General features: G+C 40.1%; 1 protein-coding gene across 3 annotated transcripts in view; it reads right to left on the bottom strand.

Annotated features, from left to right (window-relative positions):
• Positions 1 to 19,222, bottom strand: part of BMPER (BMP binding endothelial regulator) — a 246,746-nt gene that overhangs the window by 70,958 nt on the left and 156,566 nt on the right. For all 3 annotated transcript variants that reach the window (XM_060632862.3, XM_060632865.3, XM_060632863.3), the window contains 2 exons: positions 7,072 to 7,401; positions 145 to 481 (listed from right to left, as the gene is read on the bottom strand). In XM_060632862.3, coding sequence (XP_060488845.2) covers positions 145 to 481; positions 7,072 to 7,401 — 667 coding nt within the window. The remainder of the gene's footprint in view (positions 1 to 144; positions 482 to 7,071; positions 7,402 to 19,222) is intronic.

Genomic DNA, 19,222 nt, shown 5'->3' with positions numbered 1-19,222 from the left:
GTCTCAACACAAGAAAGAAAAAGTGTTTATCCTGTGACTTGGGGTCCCTTGTTTTGTATGCCAGAAGATTTGATATACTCTGTTTCAAGATCAGGTCAATCCTTGGTCTGTAACCCAAACCATCCCCCAAAACACTGTACTTACCAGTAGAAAGTGGCATAGTCCACAGTTGAGTGGCAGGTCTGAAACTCCCAGGATTTGAGTTTTTGGCATTCTCGATGAGCTCGGAGCTTTACCTTCACTGTCCCTTGACACAGTTCAGGCACTGGTTTTTTTCGAGGTCTGTTGCAGAACTCATTGGATTCTACCCTCCAGGACTCAGCAAAGTCATCCACATCAAATTTGAAGTTTCCGTCTCCACCAATTAAATCATCACGCTTATGTCCATTGTAGTTGCCACAAAGACCACAGAGTTTGCCCTTGAGATGAGGGGCAGCCATGACTTCGACAAAACTGTCTCCATCCCAGGATATTTCCAAACCTGGAGTAAAAGGAGAGGAAAAGAGGATCAACCACTTCTAAACCCACCAATTATTCCCAAGTGCATATATGTAAGGACACAGTACATATGACTAACCTCTAACAAGGAACACTAAGTGTCTATCCAAATTCCTGTTACTGTTTAATCTCACCACACTAAATGTGGTATGACATTACATGAGTCACTTACTTTTTGGGGTTCAGAAGTTTTAAACTGTATAAAGTTTGTCCTAACCTGATACCTTATGTACCCTGGCTTGCCTTGCAGAGGACTCTTCATTGACCGTGGTCCTCTAAGGTTTATAGTTTTGCCCTTTCCTATAGTAATTGTGTTGGTCCAACTTGTGCTTTCATTTATCCAATGATAAGTGAAATGTAGAAATGTAAAGATAACAAAGATGATAGTTTTTAACATAATCTTCTTTTTATCCAAAATTCCTCCATGCAATTATACCAAATGTCAAATGAAAATTTCCAAGTTATTTGTTATAGTGGAAGTATCGAGGTAATAAATATATAGCTTCTGAATAGATCCTATTCAAAGGAGAACACTTATATAAACACAAATGTTTGCCTCCTCTTTGTTTTACAGACATCCCTGAAACAAGGATGGCTGTTTAATCAATGTTTCCTAGGGTTGAGTTGTTGTGGAACCCTTCCAACCTTCATAGCCCCAAGCTGATCATAAACTTCAACATTTGAGAAGGCACTGGAGGCTACCAGGCCATGGGGGAAAGTTTCTCGTGTGCTAGATAGAATCAGCAGGACAGTACAATCTTGTTCACCAAGGTAATAATCTTCACTCCGGAAGGCAGAAAATATAGGCTTCTCTTAGTTTGCTGAACTGACCATCTAAAATATTGGAGGCTCTGTCTGTAAATATTCATGTTTTTTCAGATACGCTAGCCCAAGACTTCCAAGATCCATCAGCCGATGAAATGACCCCATTGAATAGAATTTCTATATCACATGTAGGACAGCCAGGTTATGTGGTCACACAGCACAGATCAGTCTGACTAAAAGGTCAAGAAGAAATGTTCTCATGTACCTCCTGATATTGTGTGTGAAGACACTGTGCATTAGATAAAGTTGAGGACTTTTATGAAAAGCCTTTTGAGGTTCATTCCAGTGCAAATGACAAACTCTTCTTTCTGGTCAGAGTTTTTCTTTATGTTTCAGGTGTGCATTGGAAGCTTTTCTTACTCTTTTCCTGATATTACCCTGGCAGTGCCTGAGTTTCCCAGCAAATAGACAAAGTAGGTACCAGTTCTGTGACATGAACACCAGGAGAACATCTACAAAAAGCTGATATTCATTTCTGCCCTAGGACTTCTCCTTATTCACTGTCACTGTCTCCTAAGAGTGACAACCCAAAGAAAAAGTTTTTGTTTGTTTTTTTTTTAACAGAAAAAGTCTTCCCATGTATGTATTTTTAAGTCTTACCCTCTTGGGTTTCTAACAAAATCTAGTCTTTCATTTGGCCTTTTACTGAGCCTCTGGAAAAAGCAACATGACTTTCCTCTTAGAAGACCTTGCAAGACTAGGTTGGTGGACAAATGTCCAACAGATGCTCAGAAGTTGGGGGATAAGGCAGTGATGGGAAAGAGAAGGTCAGAGGAGGAGGGAATGGATGTCGTCTGGATATAAAATTGGCATAAGACAAAATCAGAGTGATGTCAGATTAGTAAGAAATGCCCAGAAGTAAGATTCTAAAGCCAATATTCCCTAAGTCAGAACATGATCCAAGAGGAGAGAAGGCTGGCCAAATAGCATTCCTGTGAGTAGGCCACACAACTGCCACAAGAAGGAGTTACAAATCCACGTTAGGGAGTTATTGACAGAATAAATCTGTGCTGTAAAACTAGGTTTCTCAAGAAATAAACAGGCCCATATGGAAATCACTGTATGGTACATGAAAGGAATGGAAGTGTTCTTAGTACAAGGCAAATGGTAGAGAAGACCTCTTGGTATGGAGAAGAAGTTGGATTCAGAAAATTAAATAGAGTTGGATAAAGAAGCAAGAAAGAAGGTCATAAGAAAGTCTCTCTTAGAGAGAGGCAAACCAAGAAACAGACTCTTAACTATAGAGAACAAACTGATGGTTACCAGAGGGGAGGTGGGTAGTGGGATGGGTTAAATGGGTGATGGGTATTAAGAAGGGCACTTGTTAAGAGCACCAGGTGTTGTATGTAAGTGATGAATCCCTAACTTCTACATATGAAACTAACATTACATTGTATGTTAACTAACTGGAATTTAAATAAAAGCCTGGAAAGGAAAAAATCTCTCTCAGGAGTAATTTGATGAAGAGAATAGAGTGATGGGGCAAGATGATCTGAGAAAGGACACACTGTGAGATTATCCACACACTGGACTGCCCTCCTCTGTGGATCTCTGTGACACAATGGTGTCATCTCCGACAACTACAATTCTCCTATAAAGTGATTTATATTTTTTCATACCCCATCATCGAATACATTATCTGGCACCTAGTGTGCACTCACTAAGTGAATGAATTACCCTGTAAATTGATACATTTTGAGTTGAATCTGCAAAGCCAGAGAAATTGTGAATTTCATGCTAGTTAAGACACTGAAATAACAATTTTGAAAAAAAGACAAGCAAACTATAATATGATTTGTAATAAACTCTCTAAGGTATAGAAGAAACATGACCTCACAAGCCTGTAGCCAGGCAGCTGCCCAGCAAGAGAAATGAGGGAAGAAAATCAATTCCATACAGCATTCTAACTTTTAGAGCATAATTCCAAAGACTTTCCATGTTGCAAAATTTTCCAAACTGCAAATCTCTTTCCTAGACAGTAGGCAAATACTATTCTTCCAAATGCCACAATGGTTGAGAATTTATATCCAAAGGAGTTCCAACATCATTACTGACAATGATATAACAAATTTGAGAGTTTGGGCAACTGAGTTCGTGTGAAATCAACTCACAGTGGACAAGCCAGTCATTATGTTCTTTTCATGCAATGGATTGCCTGTCCGTTGCATGTCTGGGAAGATGCAGACCCACCGTTTTTAGCAAACTCTTCTCAAAACTCTTGACCTCTCAGTCATAAAACATGGTCCCAAAAGTAAGAGAATAATTTGTAATTCACTCTCTCTTCCTCCTCTTTCCTTTGTTATTATTATATTAAGAGGATTTTCACGGACCAATGCTAAGGGATGACTTACCCAACTACAGATGGCTTTGTCTACTGCTATATCATATACATATGTGTTTGCATGATTATTATTACCCTCTACGTGAGTAAAATCTATGCAAAGTAAATTACAATAGTGACAGGCAAAAAAAATGAGTAAGTTATAAATGAAGAAATTGCTCTTTCAAAAGACATTTTAAATAGGCATCTTACGAGATGAAAACATTGTGGAAGTGTTTGAGAGGCCGGGGTTAGTTCTTTCTACAGCTGGGATGAGTTTCCCAATTCCTCTGCACGGGAAACTGAGTAGAAATAACTGGCAGAGTCAGAAGGCCAAAGCCAAAGCACATGTCCCATCTGGAGGTGTAAGCAGCAGCCACATTCCTTCCACTGCATAAAGCGCCTTCCAATTATCCCTTCTCACCAGTGAATGTTTTACCAACTTGTTTTTCACCCTTCAAATGTATGAACAGTCTCCACACCACTGGTTTTGGGGTTGTGTTTTTTTGTTTTGTTCTGTTATGTTTTGTTTTTTGAGGGGGAGAAGTCATTGTTCTTTTATTTTCTTGCTGTTTTTGTTTTGCTTTGTTGTTGTTTTGTTTTTGTTTTGGGTTTTTTTTTGGTTCTTCTTCTTTTTTTTTTTTTTTGGTCATTATTGCTTTTGCTGTTGCCCAACTTAAAGACAGAGGAGGTACAAAATCTATAGAAATACCATAGTAATGCTTAAATATGGATGGTTTTTCTGTTCAGATTTTATACCAAAGGAAAAAAAAGAAAAAAATATATATATATAGTCTCCAGGTTCATAAAGTGTAGAACTCTACCAAAAATAAAATAAAAAACCACACTCCCACGTGTTAATGCCTTCGGGTGGAGCTGACGTAACTCTCTCAGGTAGAGTTGATGAAGTGAACAGATGGCAGAAAGGAAATATTTTTAAATTATTCACTAAGTGCCAAGAGTTGGGGTAGGAGTGTGATGGGGGTGGGCAGTGCTTTCTCAAGCTACTAAACCAGCCCCGTGCCCTCTGTACCACCCCGGTTGTTATTAGGTAAGGCAGCTACAGCCTAATCCCACCAAGCCACACGGCCACCTGTGCTCCTCTGCCAAATGATTCCGTCATGAAGTGCGGAGTTCATAAAACACAGGGGCCAAGAGTCACTTCTCCCCACTTCCCAGCCTCCGAGCTGTAGGCTTGATATAAACTGTTATTTTGAAAAAAGTTCTCTTTGATCATATGAGGCTTACAAAATTACAAAAATAATCTATGGGAGAAGAACACTCCAAGGATATACTGTGATATTTTAAGTAGACAATCAATAGGTGATTAAAAAAAAAAATATCCCTAAGGCGTAGTACAGACTGAGATTGGTCTTGGGAGAAGACTAGTATCTGGAAATGGAAGTGTTCCACTCATAGGATAATCTCAAAGCACGGTTAGTGCCCAGAGGAATACAGTTCTTCCCTAGGAAGCAGAAAGTTTATGCTACGCGTAATTGTTCAGCTGGGTATTAAGGGCATCACATGACTTACTTGCATCATGGTAATAATAGAGATGGAAAGAAGAAAGGAAATTGTAAAACTGAGTTCAAGGCCAAGAAGAGTTAAATTCACTAATCTAATTATGGTGTTTATGATCTATTATTATTTTCCTAGCAGCCTCATCCTTTCACTAATTTTTACAATGTGGAATCCTTACAAGAGTACACTTATTCCATACGGTATTGCCAGCTATGAGGGGAACAGTATCGAACCTCCTAGACTGTTAGCAATCTTCCAGTATCCAGGATCCCTTTGAAAATTGGGCTGTGGTTGACCAATAATTTCCATATCAGTAGAATCCATTGTGTTCAGCTGGCATGCAAACAGATAAGCAAGGTGCTTCTAATTAGTGCTGTATAATAATGAGCTATCTTGTGCACAATTTACAGGGAGCCACAAACTGTAGCCTTCGTTAAAAGAATGAGCTGAGGCCTATGTCTACAGAGTGACATGGCATTTGAATAAAACAACAGGTGTCTGAATTTTCTGAGGAGGACTAAGCCCTCTAAAATTGAATAAATAGATCTCTTCACACCTGCTACATTCAAAGTGAAGTTGGGAAACCTCCCTTTATAGAATGTTCCAATACATTAATATTTAAATTTTTCTCACTGCAACCATGTTATGCTCCCTAAATAAAAGCTCCCTAAGCTTCTCCTTGGCTTGCTGCCTTTGTTTAGCTAAGCTGGCATTCCATAAACTCAGATCAATTTGTCAAATGTATTTTGGCTTGAAGTGAAACAATTAACAAGGTTCTGAAGGACAGCAGAGAACAGACTCTGTAGTGCTTCAGAAGTGCCTGCTCTATCAAATATTTCCCTTTTGGATCCATATTATCTAAAGGAACTGGAACATAATTGACGCTTTGACACTGTTAAATTCTCACAAACACAAAAAGCAAGAAACATACTGATTTCCTCAAGTATCCTGCTGACCGAAAGAGCATACACCAGGAGAACATGAAGTTCAATATCCAAAAATATGCATTAACCAAAGGTAGCATGGAAGGAACCATGATATAATTGAATGTGTAAATGAGCTGAATTCATTTTGGGGGCCGCTATTGAAGGACTGCGTTCTGCTTCTAAGATGCCTCGTTAGCTATGCCATCCCGCAGGCAAGAATTTGAGCCTTCACCGAGCCCCTGGAGTAACCTGCTAGCAACGATGAACAGTTTGGCCTTGGGGGGATGTGTCTAACAGTGGAGTGGAATAGAGGGCCCAGTGGGTCTCAAGTAACATGGGATGCTGAGAAAGAGTAGTGGCAGCACCTCCGTGTACCCAAGCCTGGGGGACAGTGCTTTCAGAGCAACCTAAGCATCTTCCAGTGGAGCTCATGGTTCTAGACATCAACCCAGCAAGTACCTTCCCCACGGTCCAGAATGGACAGCACTGCTGGTCACACAGCCACGCACACTCCCATCTGCACACACACACATTTGTGGTTTCCTTTTGAGGATTCCACCCCCCCCCCCCCCCCCCCCCCCCCCCCCCCCCGGTCCTTGGACAGATGCTAACAAGAAAACTCTTCCTCACAGATGTGAAACTGCACATTATTGGCTGAGCTGGGAGAAACACTGACAGTTCCAAGCTGGACATCAATGTCCTAAAACTACAACAAAACATGAGAAAGAAGTTATTTGGAGTGCACAAGTGCTATTTTCGGAACGAAGATGTCAGCAGATTACAAGGGTGGTGTGACTGGTGCCGGACTGCAAGGCTCCGCGGTTTGCAGATTTCTCCAGCTATTTTGTGGTATCTTCCAGGTCTCAGGCGGAAGCCCTGGTGAGCAGGGATGAGGCAACGCCTGCTGCAGAAACACTGAGGCGGCGTTGCTGTGCGGGTTCGTGAGGCAGAGGCGACAGCCAGAGGGACCCAGAAGCCCACCTGCTTTGGTCGTCACTTTCAAGAGGTAGCCATCCAGGTCGATGTGGAACTGCGGCGCCTGGCAGGGCAGCGCGATGCGCGAGCCGTTCCAGCGCACGGTCAAGTGCTGCTGGAGGCTGACGGTGCTGGAACCCAGCACCAGGTCCACAGACTTGGTCCAGGAGAAGGAGCGGGTCCTGCGCGCGTCGTTCTTCACCAGCACCTGAAAGGGCGAGGCAGGGGAGGAGCAGTCTTTTGTCAAAACGTACTGACACGTCCCCTGAAAGTTAAATGTCCGTCCGTCAAAAGTGTTGTAGTGGGGATCTCCGAATACCGTGCAAACGCCAGGCTCTGCGGATGAGTGAGAGACAAAAGCAGGTCATAAAGGATTCAAAGGATTCAAAGAGAAATCAGGGGTCCCTGCAATAAACCTGGAGGGAGCACCTGCCAGGCAAGGGAGGGTCTTAGCAGAGATGCACTAGTGGAAATCAACTTAAAAAAAAAAAAAAAAAAAAAAAAAAGAACTGGTTGTTTTCAAAGTCTGTGCCAAACCTCACAGGGCATGCAATATTTCAGGTACTTTTATACGTGAAAGTTATTTATAACACTTCCAAGTTTTTAAACCATCTCTGTTTTGGAGCCTTGATATACTACTATGGTCTTAACATAAGCTATGGAGAAATAAAACTAAGATAATTTTGTGCACAGAACTGGCCTCACTGCATAACACATATAAACAAAACCTAAATAAATAAATAAATAAATAAATAAATGGCAGCAACATAAATGACAATAGAGCAAAGTAATAGTATTATTTCCATTTAACTGATTCAAAAACATGTGGAAACATCGTATTCTAAATGTCTTCATGGGTCTTCATTTCTTAGAGGTATTGTATTTCATTTTTTAGAGGTATTATATTCAACACCCATGTATTTACTAAGGACCAATAAATAGAATTGCCAAATAGATACATGTTTAAATACCACTAGGAAACAAAGTACTAATAAAATTAATAGTCCCTGTGTTTTTTACAAATATAAGGTTCGATATTTTGATCTGTGTATCAAAATCTAAAATTGGGGAAAAATAAATTGTAAAACCCATCATTTAGTAGATTTAGGAAATTCCAATGCATTCATCACTTCAAAATACCATTCATTCAAATATTTGTGAAACCCAGGTAAAGTTTTACACTTGGAGCATCTCAAAAAGTTTTAGAGAAAATTAAACATCGTTTCTTTTTCTTAAACAATATTTGGCATTGATTTGTTCTCCACGTAAAGATTTTTTATCTGTTTTCAGGGAGGCATGAACAACCAGGAAATGAGGAATTCATTTAGGTAAAGCAGCCAACATGATGAAAGAACTATAATCAAAAGATCAATTTCCAGTTAACACCAGCATAGGTCAAGAATATGAAACTATCCTAAAAGCAATTGCTCTGAATATGTAAGAGAATAATTAAAAGTCAATACAGAGGGAGGATGTGCCAACTGATCTGATAGGACCAATGGGATCCAAGGCAACCATGTGCTTTTAATTTCTAAAGTGTTTGGAGAGTAATGTTGTTTTGTATTATGATACATTATATCATTACATATGTCAATTACATTGGACTCCATATAAATCACATGTATTTGCAATTTGGTAAATTAACTGCCTGTTCTAAGTTAGCTTTCCTTGTCAATAACTCATAGAGGCTCAAAAAGATACAGATTTTTGTGTGTAGGATAGTTCCAATGAACAAATACTTCAAGGAATATATAAAAGGCACTACTTGGGGGAAGAGGGTGGAAGACCAGGATGGGGAGAGAAGCTTTGAGAGCTCAGTGACAAAATTTTAATTTGCCCTCCATTTCTGTTCCTTTCTTGTCCTTAATCGTTTTTTCCTTGTGACTCCAACTCCACCCCCCACTTTCCTAATCCTATATCCACCCCCAACTAGTGTTCCCACCTATCTAACCAACCCATAATGAATGTTCCAGTCCTCTCTCCACACGATTGCTTTCAAAATTGTCCCATCACACATTTCCCTCACATTCTAACAAATGGAATCTCTCCCTGGCATGAAAATGCTGGTTTTTTTCATTGACAGGGGGCAAGGCAGTTCTTGGGACACCTTGCCACCAAGTGGCATCAGGAAAATTATAGTTCTGGGTTAATACTATCGTGTGCCACAAAAAGACTTGTCACATGACCACCAGATGCACCAAATTCAAGAGAAGGGCTTTTTCAGAGTTTTTAACACACCCAAGAAATCACCCAGAACCAATCAAGGCTTTTGAGCTTTCGAGCTTGAAACAGATGGATCTCAGCCTGGAGAGGCCAAGGCACTAATGGAGGAGCTGAAATACTCCAGAAGAAATCCTCTCTCAGCTGGGAGCAGGATGAGGAAATGCCTACACCACCTGCCCAGAGCCTGCAATTGGCAATCCTCTCCTTGCACCATGGACAATCCAGGGCTTCTGCTGGTTTTCTGACAACTGCAACCAAATTATTATTAATAAAACCAGTAAGAGCTAGCATTAACCAAGGAATCACTACCTCCCCTAGTGCTGTTCTACATGCCTATTGATCCCGGATACATTGTAAGAAAATGGATATTTAGATTGTCTCCTAACATTAAACAAACAGCTAAGCCCTTGGTAGTAAATCCATAACATGAACTATTATCTAGTCATTGAAAAAGTTTATGAATCATGTTCACGATTAAGGAAATACTTATGACATGTTAAGTGAAAAATAGGAAACAAATTTCTGTCTACAGGATCATCTTAACTGTGTTAAAATAAATACACACACACACAGAGAGACTGTAAACTGTGGTTATTTCTGGGTGGCAGAACCATGAGTGATGCTTTTCCTTCCTTTCTTCCTTTTGCTTTTCTGTTTTTTGTTTTTGTTGTTATAATTTTGTTTTTAAAGTCAAAATGTGAGCGCTTGTACATAAGACCAGTTAAATGACTGAGCAAATCCTCAAAGAAGCAACAGAAAATATGTAGCCTATGGTGGCCCCAGGGAAGGCTGAGCTTACTCATAGCTGGGCAGAAAGCAATGAGGGACATCCAGGGGGACCAGGCAAGGGAAATCATGTGTGAACAAGGCTGTCAGGAAAGATATTTTTCAAGAGGCCCTAACTTGTGGAAGAGAGGGGTTTGGAGATCAGAATGATTTTTCTGTGTAACAGCAAGATAGAAGAGGCCAACAAAATTTCATGACGAGGAAGATGCTTGAGAATTATGTGTTGCATTTGGGGACATTTGTATCATGAGCTAAAATAATTTTGAAACTTGGGCCCTTTTTCCTGGCACCTCAAGGTCTCCATGCCAGATCCTGCAGGAGCAATGAGCATGTGCACTGGAGGATGGCTTAAAGTGCGAATCTCCAGGGACACACAAGCCACCTAGCTGGAAAGGACAAAAGCTAGACAAACATTTAAGGGACACAAATGAACATTGTAAGCTCATACCATTTTTTTTCCAGCAGACCCAGTGAAATGAGCTGCAGTCCAAAAAGTCCAGATGTCTGGTCACACTATTCTGGAAAGCTTGGAGTGATGGTTAGAGCTAGATAAATGGACCATTCTATAACTAACCTTGTTTGAATGTGTCTAAGAGGATGGAGAGAAAAATTCCAATTTACAAGTAGTGGTATGTTTTTTTCTAAGTCCTTTAAATAAAATCATCAAATGTCATTTTTGGTTTGGTTTGTTTTCCTCATATGTACACAATGTCTAAGCATAAAAAAACATTAGAAGTATATAAACCCAAATATTAAGAGTGGGTTTTTCTTCTCTTAAGTAATAGAATTATATGTGACATGTATTTTCCTCTTTCTTGTTTATGTGTATTTACATTATTATTTACATTACATTTCATTATTTACAATGACTAGGTATACTTTTGGAATAAGAATATTTGCCTTACAAAATTAAAAACACTGGATTAAAACACATTGCTTTGATGTTCCATGCTTTAATAAGATTGCAACGAGAATTAAGAGAGTCAGGCTGTTTCTAAAAACATAATTCCAATATTTTTCTCTTAACCTCATCAGGTATAGGTATTTCAGCCACTGGTATATTTATTCTAATGAAATGCCTTCCTTCTGAGAGCAGTGATTATTCTCAAAACATCAGTCAAATAAAATTAAGGGAAAATTATACAGAATGTTATAAAGAAAGTAAGAGAAATCAAACAGACTCTAAACCCCTCTCCCCAAAACACAACCAAACAAAAACAAAAGAGAAAGGAAGAAAAAAAGTATCATTCATGGTTCTGCGACCAAGAAATAACCACCGTTTACAATTGTGTGTGTGTATGTGTGTGTGTGCAGTGTGTATGTGTATTTTAACACAGTTAAGATTATCCTGTACATGAAATTTTATTTCCTCGTCACTTACCATGTCGTAAGATTTCCCCAGTCATTAAAATCACTTTGAAAACATAGAAAATGACTCTCATCCTCAGTCCTTTTCTCCTGCAAAGAGGAGGGTTTCCCCTACTCATGGCACCACAGCACCACACAGATCAGCACATTTCCAGAAGTGTCCTAACCACAAGAAAGTCTATCAAATAAAAAACGGTTTTAAACGTTTCTCAACACAAATTGCAGGGAATCAGGCCCTGTGGGACTCTGGGTCCTTGGGTCATGCAGGGAACCCCAGGTGGGTAAGCTTCGTGATGATGTGCCAAATTTGGGTAAAGAACCGGGAAAGGGTGGGATTAGAAACACTGCCCTTAACACAAGCCCTGATGCTGTTGGTCTACGCTCCTCCTGAACATGACGTAAGCCTCTGACATAAAAAGGCTGTGAGTGCCCCAGCAGAAACTGAACTTCTGCATGCAGGAGGCTCTGGCCTCACGCACAGGTGTCCCTGACAGCTGTTGCCCTGCGCACTCCAGGGGCCAACAGATGCTCCAACAAGCGGCACCCGGATTCCTAGAAAATTTTGCATCTTTGTCTTCTTAACGAAAAATTTAATCTAACTTTACTGTGCGAATGGGGGCGAGGGTGAGCAGAAAGCCGGTAGTAGGTTTCTTTCTACAAATCTATAATTCACCAGACAGACTTACAAATCTATATAAGAAAAACTGATTTTCAAAAGTTGAATAGGCACCTGAAACTAATATATATATATATATATATATATATACACACTATATATACATATATATACACTATATATATATATACACTATATATACGTATATATACATATATGTATATACATGTATATATACATATACATACATATACATATATATACATACATATCTACATATATAATATATATATGTAGATATGTATGTACATATATATACATACATATCTACATTATATATATGTAGATATGTATGTATATATATGTATATACGTATATATAGTGTATATAGTATATATAGTGTACATATATATAGTATATATTATATATACCTATATATACACTATATATACATATATATATGTGTATATATATGTATACATATATAGAGGCATATATAGTGTATATATATATAGGAATATACAGTGTGTATATATATATATATATATACACACACACATATATTAAGTTGAGTAGGGATACCGTTAAGAATGTAAAGTTCTTTTCACATATTTTCCATACACTCACCAGTCTCAAACAGAAAATCAAAGAAAGCAGTCCATACCTTCAAGATCTAATCTGAAATACACCTAACCCCAAAGCCATGGCTGACTTTCTAGGGCCTCCCCAACGGAGCCCAGTGCTTCCTCTCACCTTCCCCCCTGCAGTAGCCTATGCCTGTCCCACACTTGGCAGTTCACAGTACATGGATCCTTCACTTCCTGGTTCAAATGCCAACTCCGCACAGTGCCTTCCCCAATGACGCAGCATCCCTCTAAGTCCCCCAAGCAAAACTGACCAATGGTTCAGATTATCTGGGACAGCCTTAACTTCAAATGCTCCATCCTACAGATGCATTATGTTTTTCAGTTTGAGGGTTAAAAATGTCACCACCAAATCCACTGCAGACTTATGATAAATCAATTTCTTCCATAACTTATAGTTAGAACGTACCCTTAACTCCCAAATCAGGTTTTAAACTCCTTATATGTAAGTTCTGTTCTCAGTGCCTGGCACACTTCCTCGTAAGTTGGAGGTATATACATACGTATTACATGGATTCATCTTGCATTACTCACAGCAATGCCTGCTATAATACAAGTTAGCTATCCATAAATATTTGTTGAATGAATGGGTTAATTAATTAAAGAATACATGCTAGTAGAAAAAGCTAAACTGCCCACACTGAACTTACTAAAATAGATGGGTAATGACTAACATACAGCAGGTTATCAACAGGATTTTTCTTAACCAGTTAACTAATTGGATCATTCATTAATGCTCTCAAAAAAAAGGAATTAAGGCTGCAGATGAAATTAAGGCTGTTAATCAGCTGACCTTGAGATGGAGAGATTATCCTGGATAATCCAGGCAGGATGAACATCATCACAAGCATCCTCAGAAGTGAAAGAGAAAGGCAGAAAAATGAGCGTCACAGTGACATAGCACAAGGTGGACTCAGCTTGCCATCGCTGGTTTTGAAGACAGAATAGGGTCTCGAGCCAAAAAGGTGTTAAAAGCCTCTAGGTGTTAAAAAAGATGAAAACAAACAAACAAACAAACAAACAAACAAACAAACAGGTTCTCCACCAGAGCTTCCAGAAGAAACACAGCCCTGCTGATACCTTGATTCTGCCCATTCAGAACCACTTCAGATTCTGATCTTCAGAACAATATGTGTTGTCTCAAGCCACAAAGTCTGTGGTAATTTGTTATAGCAGCAATAGGAGACAAATACATTTGGTGATAGCTGAGGTGAGTAGTCTAAAGTGACTAGTTTATGCCAGGAACCATGCCAGACGCTTTCCACATTTTGGCTATCCCCTTTAATCCTCACTACTTCTCTGCACGCTGTATATTATTACCCTAATTTCTTAGCAATGCAGTCAGAGACATTGCCATGTTGCCCGTGGTCACTTGGCCAAAAGCAGTAAAGACAGAGTCCAACCCAGCTCTGCAGCTCTGAGGCCAGTGCCTTCCTCATCACCACTTGATGCCTCCACTATACCCTGTACACAGCACCCTGCTCAGTGGTCGTTAACTAGCTGGGATCACAAAGCTCTTTGGGGATCTGAAGAAATGTGTGAGACATTCTTCCTCCCAAATGCACAGAAACGTATCCACTCAAATGTAGAGGTTCATGGACTCTCTGTCCCAAGACTGATCAAGGAATCCATCACCTTTAGCTTAAGAACACTATCTAGAAGTTAATTATAAATGATATTATATGGTTCTCTTATTTGATATGTTTATATTTCATCTCCCCAACTACATTACACATTCCTAAACTCAGGGTCTGTACCAGCTTTTTTATCCATTTCCTCCAGAGGGCCTTCCAGAATACTGGAAACTCACCAAACTTGTTAGAGAAGATTCAGTTTTGTCTTTCTTGCCATCCAAGCTCTGACCTTAATATGTCTGCTGTCTATAAACTAGAAATTATTATTTATCACTTGAGGGCTGTGCACCTGAGCTGAAAGAGGTGGGCTTCGCATCTCTAAGTTAATCTCACTTTAGAGCTTTGCAAACATGAAATATGTTGCATTGAAGACAGTCCTGGGTTTGCATCCTAGTCTTGCCACTTAAAGACTACAAAATCATGCACAGACTACCTAGTGTCACCTCAAGTTTGTTCACCTATAACGTGGTTCTAAAAACAATTACCTTGCAGGTTGGTTATAAAGATAAAGACAGTATTGGAAAAGCGCTGAGAATGTAATAGATGCTCAAAGAGTAGTTACTATTAGTTTTATTATTATAAATAGCATGCAAATCCAGCAAGTCCATATCCACTGCTGGTGAAAATAGGGCTGGATAAGATTGCAGCATACATGTAAAACATACATGTTTTGTTGTTGAAAAGACAACATGAGTTGAGTCCATCTATAAAAGACATATAAGCATACATGTAAAACATACATGTTTGTTGTTGAAAAGACAACGTGAGTTGAGTCCATCTATAAAAGACATATAAAGTGTAGATCTGGGGCTACAACAGAGTAAGCCTTCTAGGCCAAAAGAAGAATGTTAATCAAGTCACGGGGCAGCTTGCAGAAGAAGAGCAGGACACCAATCTGACCAGAGTGGCGAGTTACTTCGGGAGATGTGAGACACCCAAAACGTCTAAATAAATTGGCCTGAGATTTATTGCCAGCATGAAAAGTTTAAATGTATTCCAAAGAACCAACATTCCTTAATGTGTTTCCTATGAAACATCAATCCTGCCTGTGACTCTGCCAAAATAAGTAGAAATAAAAAAAAATCTCGGCGGCTCAAATTAGTTCAGGAGGTACTCCATACTCTATCACCCTCCTGAAAGTTTACCCTGCACATTGGCATATAAAGGACCCTGCCAATTCTGCAGCAAAGAGACATATTTAAGTTTACTTGACCCAGCATTTTCATCATGTATTTAATCACAGAAGCTTGTTTTGAAATATTATTCATTACTCTTCCTCAGCACTAGTGTTTTATAAAACAAACTTTGGGAAACTGCGAGAGACAGTGAAGGAAGCCGGAGTTCTTGTGAAGGCCAGGGCCCTACAGAAAGGGCTGAAGGAGAAAAGACAGAGGTTAGTTGCAGTCAATAGGTTAAAGCTCTGGCCACTATGGAAATGGGAAGGGAATTATTTATTAGAAAAACAACACAAAGAGACAATCAAGCAGATTTGATGACTTATTAGCAACGTGGGGGACAAAGGCCAAAACGATGAGAAATAACCTTAAGGCCCCAAATCTGTGCAGCTGGGTTAATGGGGGTGCCAGAATTCAGTCAACAGATAGGGGTTGGAATCAGCCGTTCATTTCTCCATCCAACTCCCAACCAACACAATTAGGAGAATCAATGGTAGCAACTGTTAATAAAATTCAAATGCAGTACTTTGGAAGAATGTGGTCTCCAAAAAAATTAGGAGCTGAGATCTACCCTATTAGCATCTTGTCAAGAAGTCGTGTGTGAAGGTCCTAAGAAATCAGAAACGTGAATGAGAGAGCAACTCCAGGAGGGGTACTGTGGAGGCAGAGCTGTGAGCTCACAGGATGAGAAGGTGAAAAATAAAAGGAGAAGAGATATGTGTTCTCAGGACAGATGTGGAAAGGCAGAGCAGAGGAGCGGAGCAGGGGCGAGGAGGCTGGGGGCGGAGAGTAGTAAGAAGGGATTGTGATCAGAAGAAAGAATGATAGTACTCATGAATAAAAACTTCACATCAAAGGGAACTACATAGTGCAGCTAGTGAGTCATTTCTCCAAACTCCCAGGGAAGGTTAGAACTCAAGTGTTGTAACCCAAGAGACTGGAGGTTAAGTGACCTCACAAATGTAGATACGTTTTTAAAAGGTGAGCAAATACAAGTGCTTTCAAACAGAAGCCGCTAGTCATGCAGAGAGAAAAGAAATTGGCAAACTTCATGTATGTTTGGAGGCAAACCTCTAAACGAATAAAAATGTAGTCAACAGAGAACATAGAATAGTTCTCATAAGTGTTGGCTTTGGAGTCCCATAGAGCAGCGTATCAGCTGCCCTCACCCTATTTATTTTTCAGACTCTTAGATCTCTCATTTGCAAAATGGAGCTTCTACTCCGTGGATCATTGTGAGGATCAGAGGACAGGATACACAGAGAATGTTCATCACAACACAGACTGACACAGACTTACACCCAATAAATCTTTACTGGCAATAGGACCAATTTTAGTGGCAAGAGATGTAGCAGTTTTTATTGTTCTTGTTTTGCTCTTAGTAGACGTGACCTCCAGAGAGGAATAAATCTGCCTCGGCTTTGCATACAGTAATGCGTAATTTATTATACAGTGTTTTCTGTAAAGTGAAATATTCATTTCAGAATCTAGGATCTATATTGTTTGTTTGGTCACTTCACTGTATTTTCGGTACACCAGTGCTAAGGTTTGGTCACCAGTTCTTTCAGTCAAAACCGGGTATATGCATCTTTTTCCAAAATTCAAGATGGCAGCCTTGACTAAATGTACCAGATGTCTAGTAATGAATTTATATATCTCTTTCTGTTCAAAATATATTCTTTCAGGGGCGCCTGGGTGGCTCAGTCGGTTGAGCGTCCGGCTTCGGCTCAGGTCATGATCTCACGGTTTGTGGGTTCGAGCCCTGTGTCAGGCTCTGTGCTGACAGCTCAGAGCCTGGAGCCTGCTTCGGATTCTGTGTGTTCCTCGCTCTCTGCCCCTCCCCCGCTCACACTCTGTCTCTCTCAAAAATAAACATTAAAAAAAAAAGAATATTTTCCTGGTGCACCTGGGTGGCTCAGTCGGTTGAGTGTCCGACTTCTGCTTAGGTCATGATCTCACAGTTCATGAGTTCGAGCCAGGTGGGGCTCTGTACTGACAGCTCAGAGCCTGGAGCCTGCTTCAGATTCTGTGTCTCCCTCTCTCTCTCTGCCCCTCCCCTGCTCATACTATGTCTCTCTCTCTCAAAAATAAACATTAAAAAAATAAAAATAAAGAATATTTTCCTAAGCAAAGACCCAAGGAGGCCATATGTTATGTAAGAATGAATATTGGACCAGAAAGTTAACAACAACAACAACAACAAAACAGGTTCTCATTCAGCTCTTCTAGTTAATACTACCAAAGAGCCTCAGTTTCCTCACCTGGAAAGTGAAAAGGTTGACCCCATAATAAAGGTTCATTCATTTATACAATTCTTTGGTGCTGAAATGGTGATGAGTTTGAGTGACAGAGCAACTCTACTCTTTTTTCTTACTCCTGGTGGAAATTCTACACAGTTATTTCAAGTTTAAAACTATAGTATTTTAATACCGTAAGTACGAAAATTTGGAAAGGTCTTCACTTATCACTGAAAATACCTCAACCCTGAGTTGCCAGACGGGGGGATGAGGGGTGGGGTGGAATCTGGAAAACTGAGTGGACATGGAAAACCAAGCCAGTATGATTTGTCAGTGGAGTACAGAGAACACCAACTATCACCACTCTGCACCCAAGCAGGCATGGAGGTGTCACCACGTAGATGAAAGCCTGGGCACTGAAGTGGGCATTTCCTCCAGGGTAGGGTGGAGGGAAATGCTATTAAACTGGAAACTCCTCCTAACATCCTTCTCCAATTTCTAATCCTTAACCTTTATAAAGCCCTCCGGACCTTCTCTTCCTTTCCCAATTGCAATTGGTTGTTAAACTGTATAAAATGACAAATAAGGCAACGGTAGATATTCCAGCCCAGGCCCTGGGGCCAGATTTCACTATAGGAATTCAGGCTCCACACTTACCTTGGGCATACTTCTTAACCACTAAGCCTCAGTTCCTCAGCTCTAAAATGGAGCTGATAACATCACTTGACTATAAAATGGCTGTGAGCATCAAATAAAGAAGATCAAACGAGACAGCCCACGAAAGTGTTTAGACACAGCGGACACTAAATAAATATTAGCTGCTGCTGCTGCTGCTACTGCATTTCTTGCCATTATTATTTGATGATGATGATGACTGTTAACTAAACCATCAGAACTTACCAAGTACTTACGCCCTGTATGGACTACAACAGGTGGTAGATAAAAGATGACCCCTGATAACCTCAGGCTCCTCTTTCAGCTTTTCACCAACCCATGGCCAGAAATTGTAAAGTAACGGTATCCCTTACAACAGAGCAGCAAAAAAAACCAGGCAACAAACTGGTGTCCTCATGTCCCTTCCAACGCTGCTCCTGCTGGTGTGGGATTTCCTAGCCACCACGTGTGACACAGTTGGGTTTTATTTGCCACCTCTGTCTGCTGGTTGAGCCTCAGGAGTGGTGACAAACCCAACTCCAGATGCTCCGGCAGAAACTTCAGTGGCCACTTAGCTTAACACCTCCTTGGCAGGGTTAAAGTCAACACCCCAAATTCTTATTCTACAAGCATCTTGAGCTCTGGTTTCAAATTTCCTTGCTTTCCTGAATTAAGGACAGACCCTTGGTGTTAAGGGACCTGGAGTTGCCTACAGTCTCAGGGGCCAGAAACCTTGCTCCAACACAGAATTACTAATTTGCAGAACCTCTGTCAGTGGAGATTTCTCATAAAGTGGGCCTCGAGGTCACAGTTTCGTTAA

The sequence above is a fragment of the Panthera onca genome, chromosome A2 (genome assembly GCF_046562875.1).
Source record: "Panthera onca isolate mPanOnc1 chromosome A2, mPanOnc1 haplotype 2, whole genome shotgun sequence".
Taxonomy (NCBI): Eukaryota; Metazoa; Chordata; class Mammalia; order Carnivora; family Felidae; genus Panthera; species Panthera onca.
This window is presented reverse-complemented; position numbering and strand designations above follow the sequence as displayed.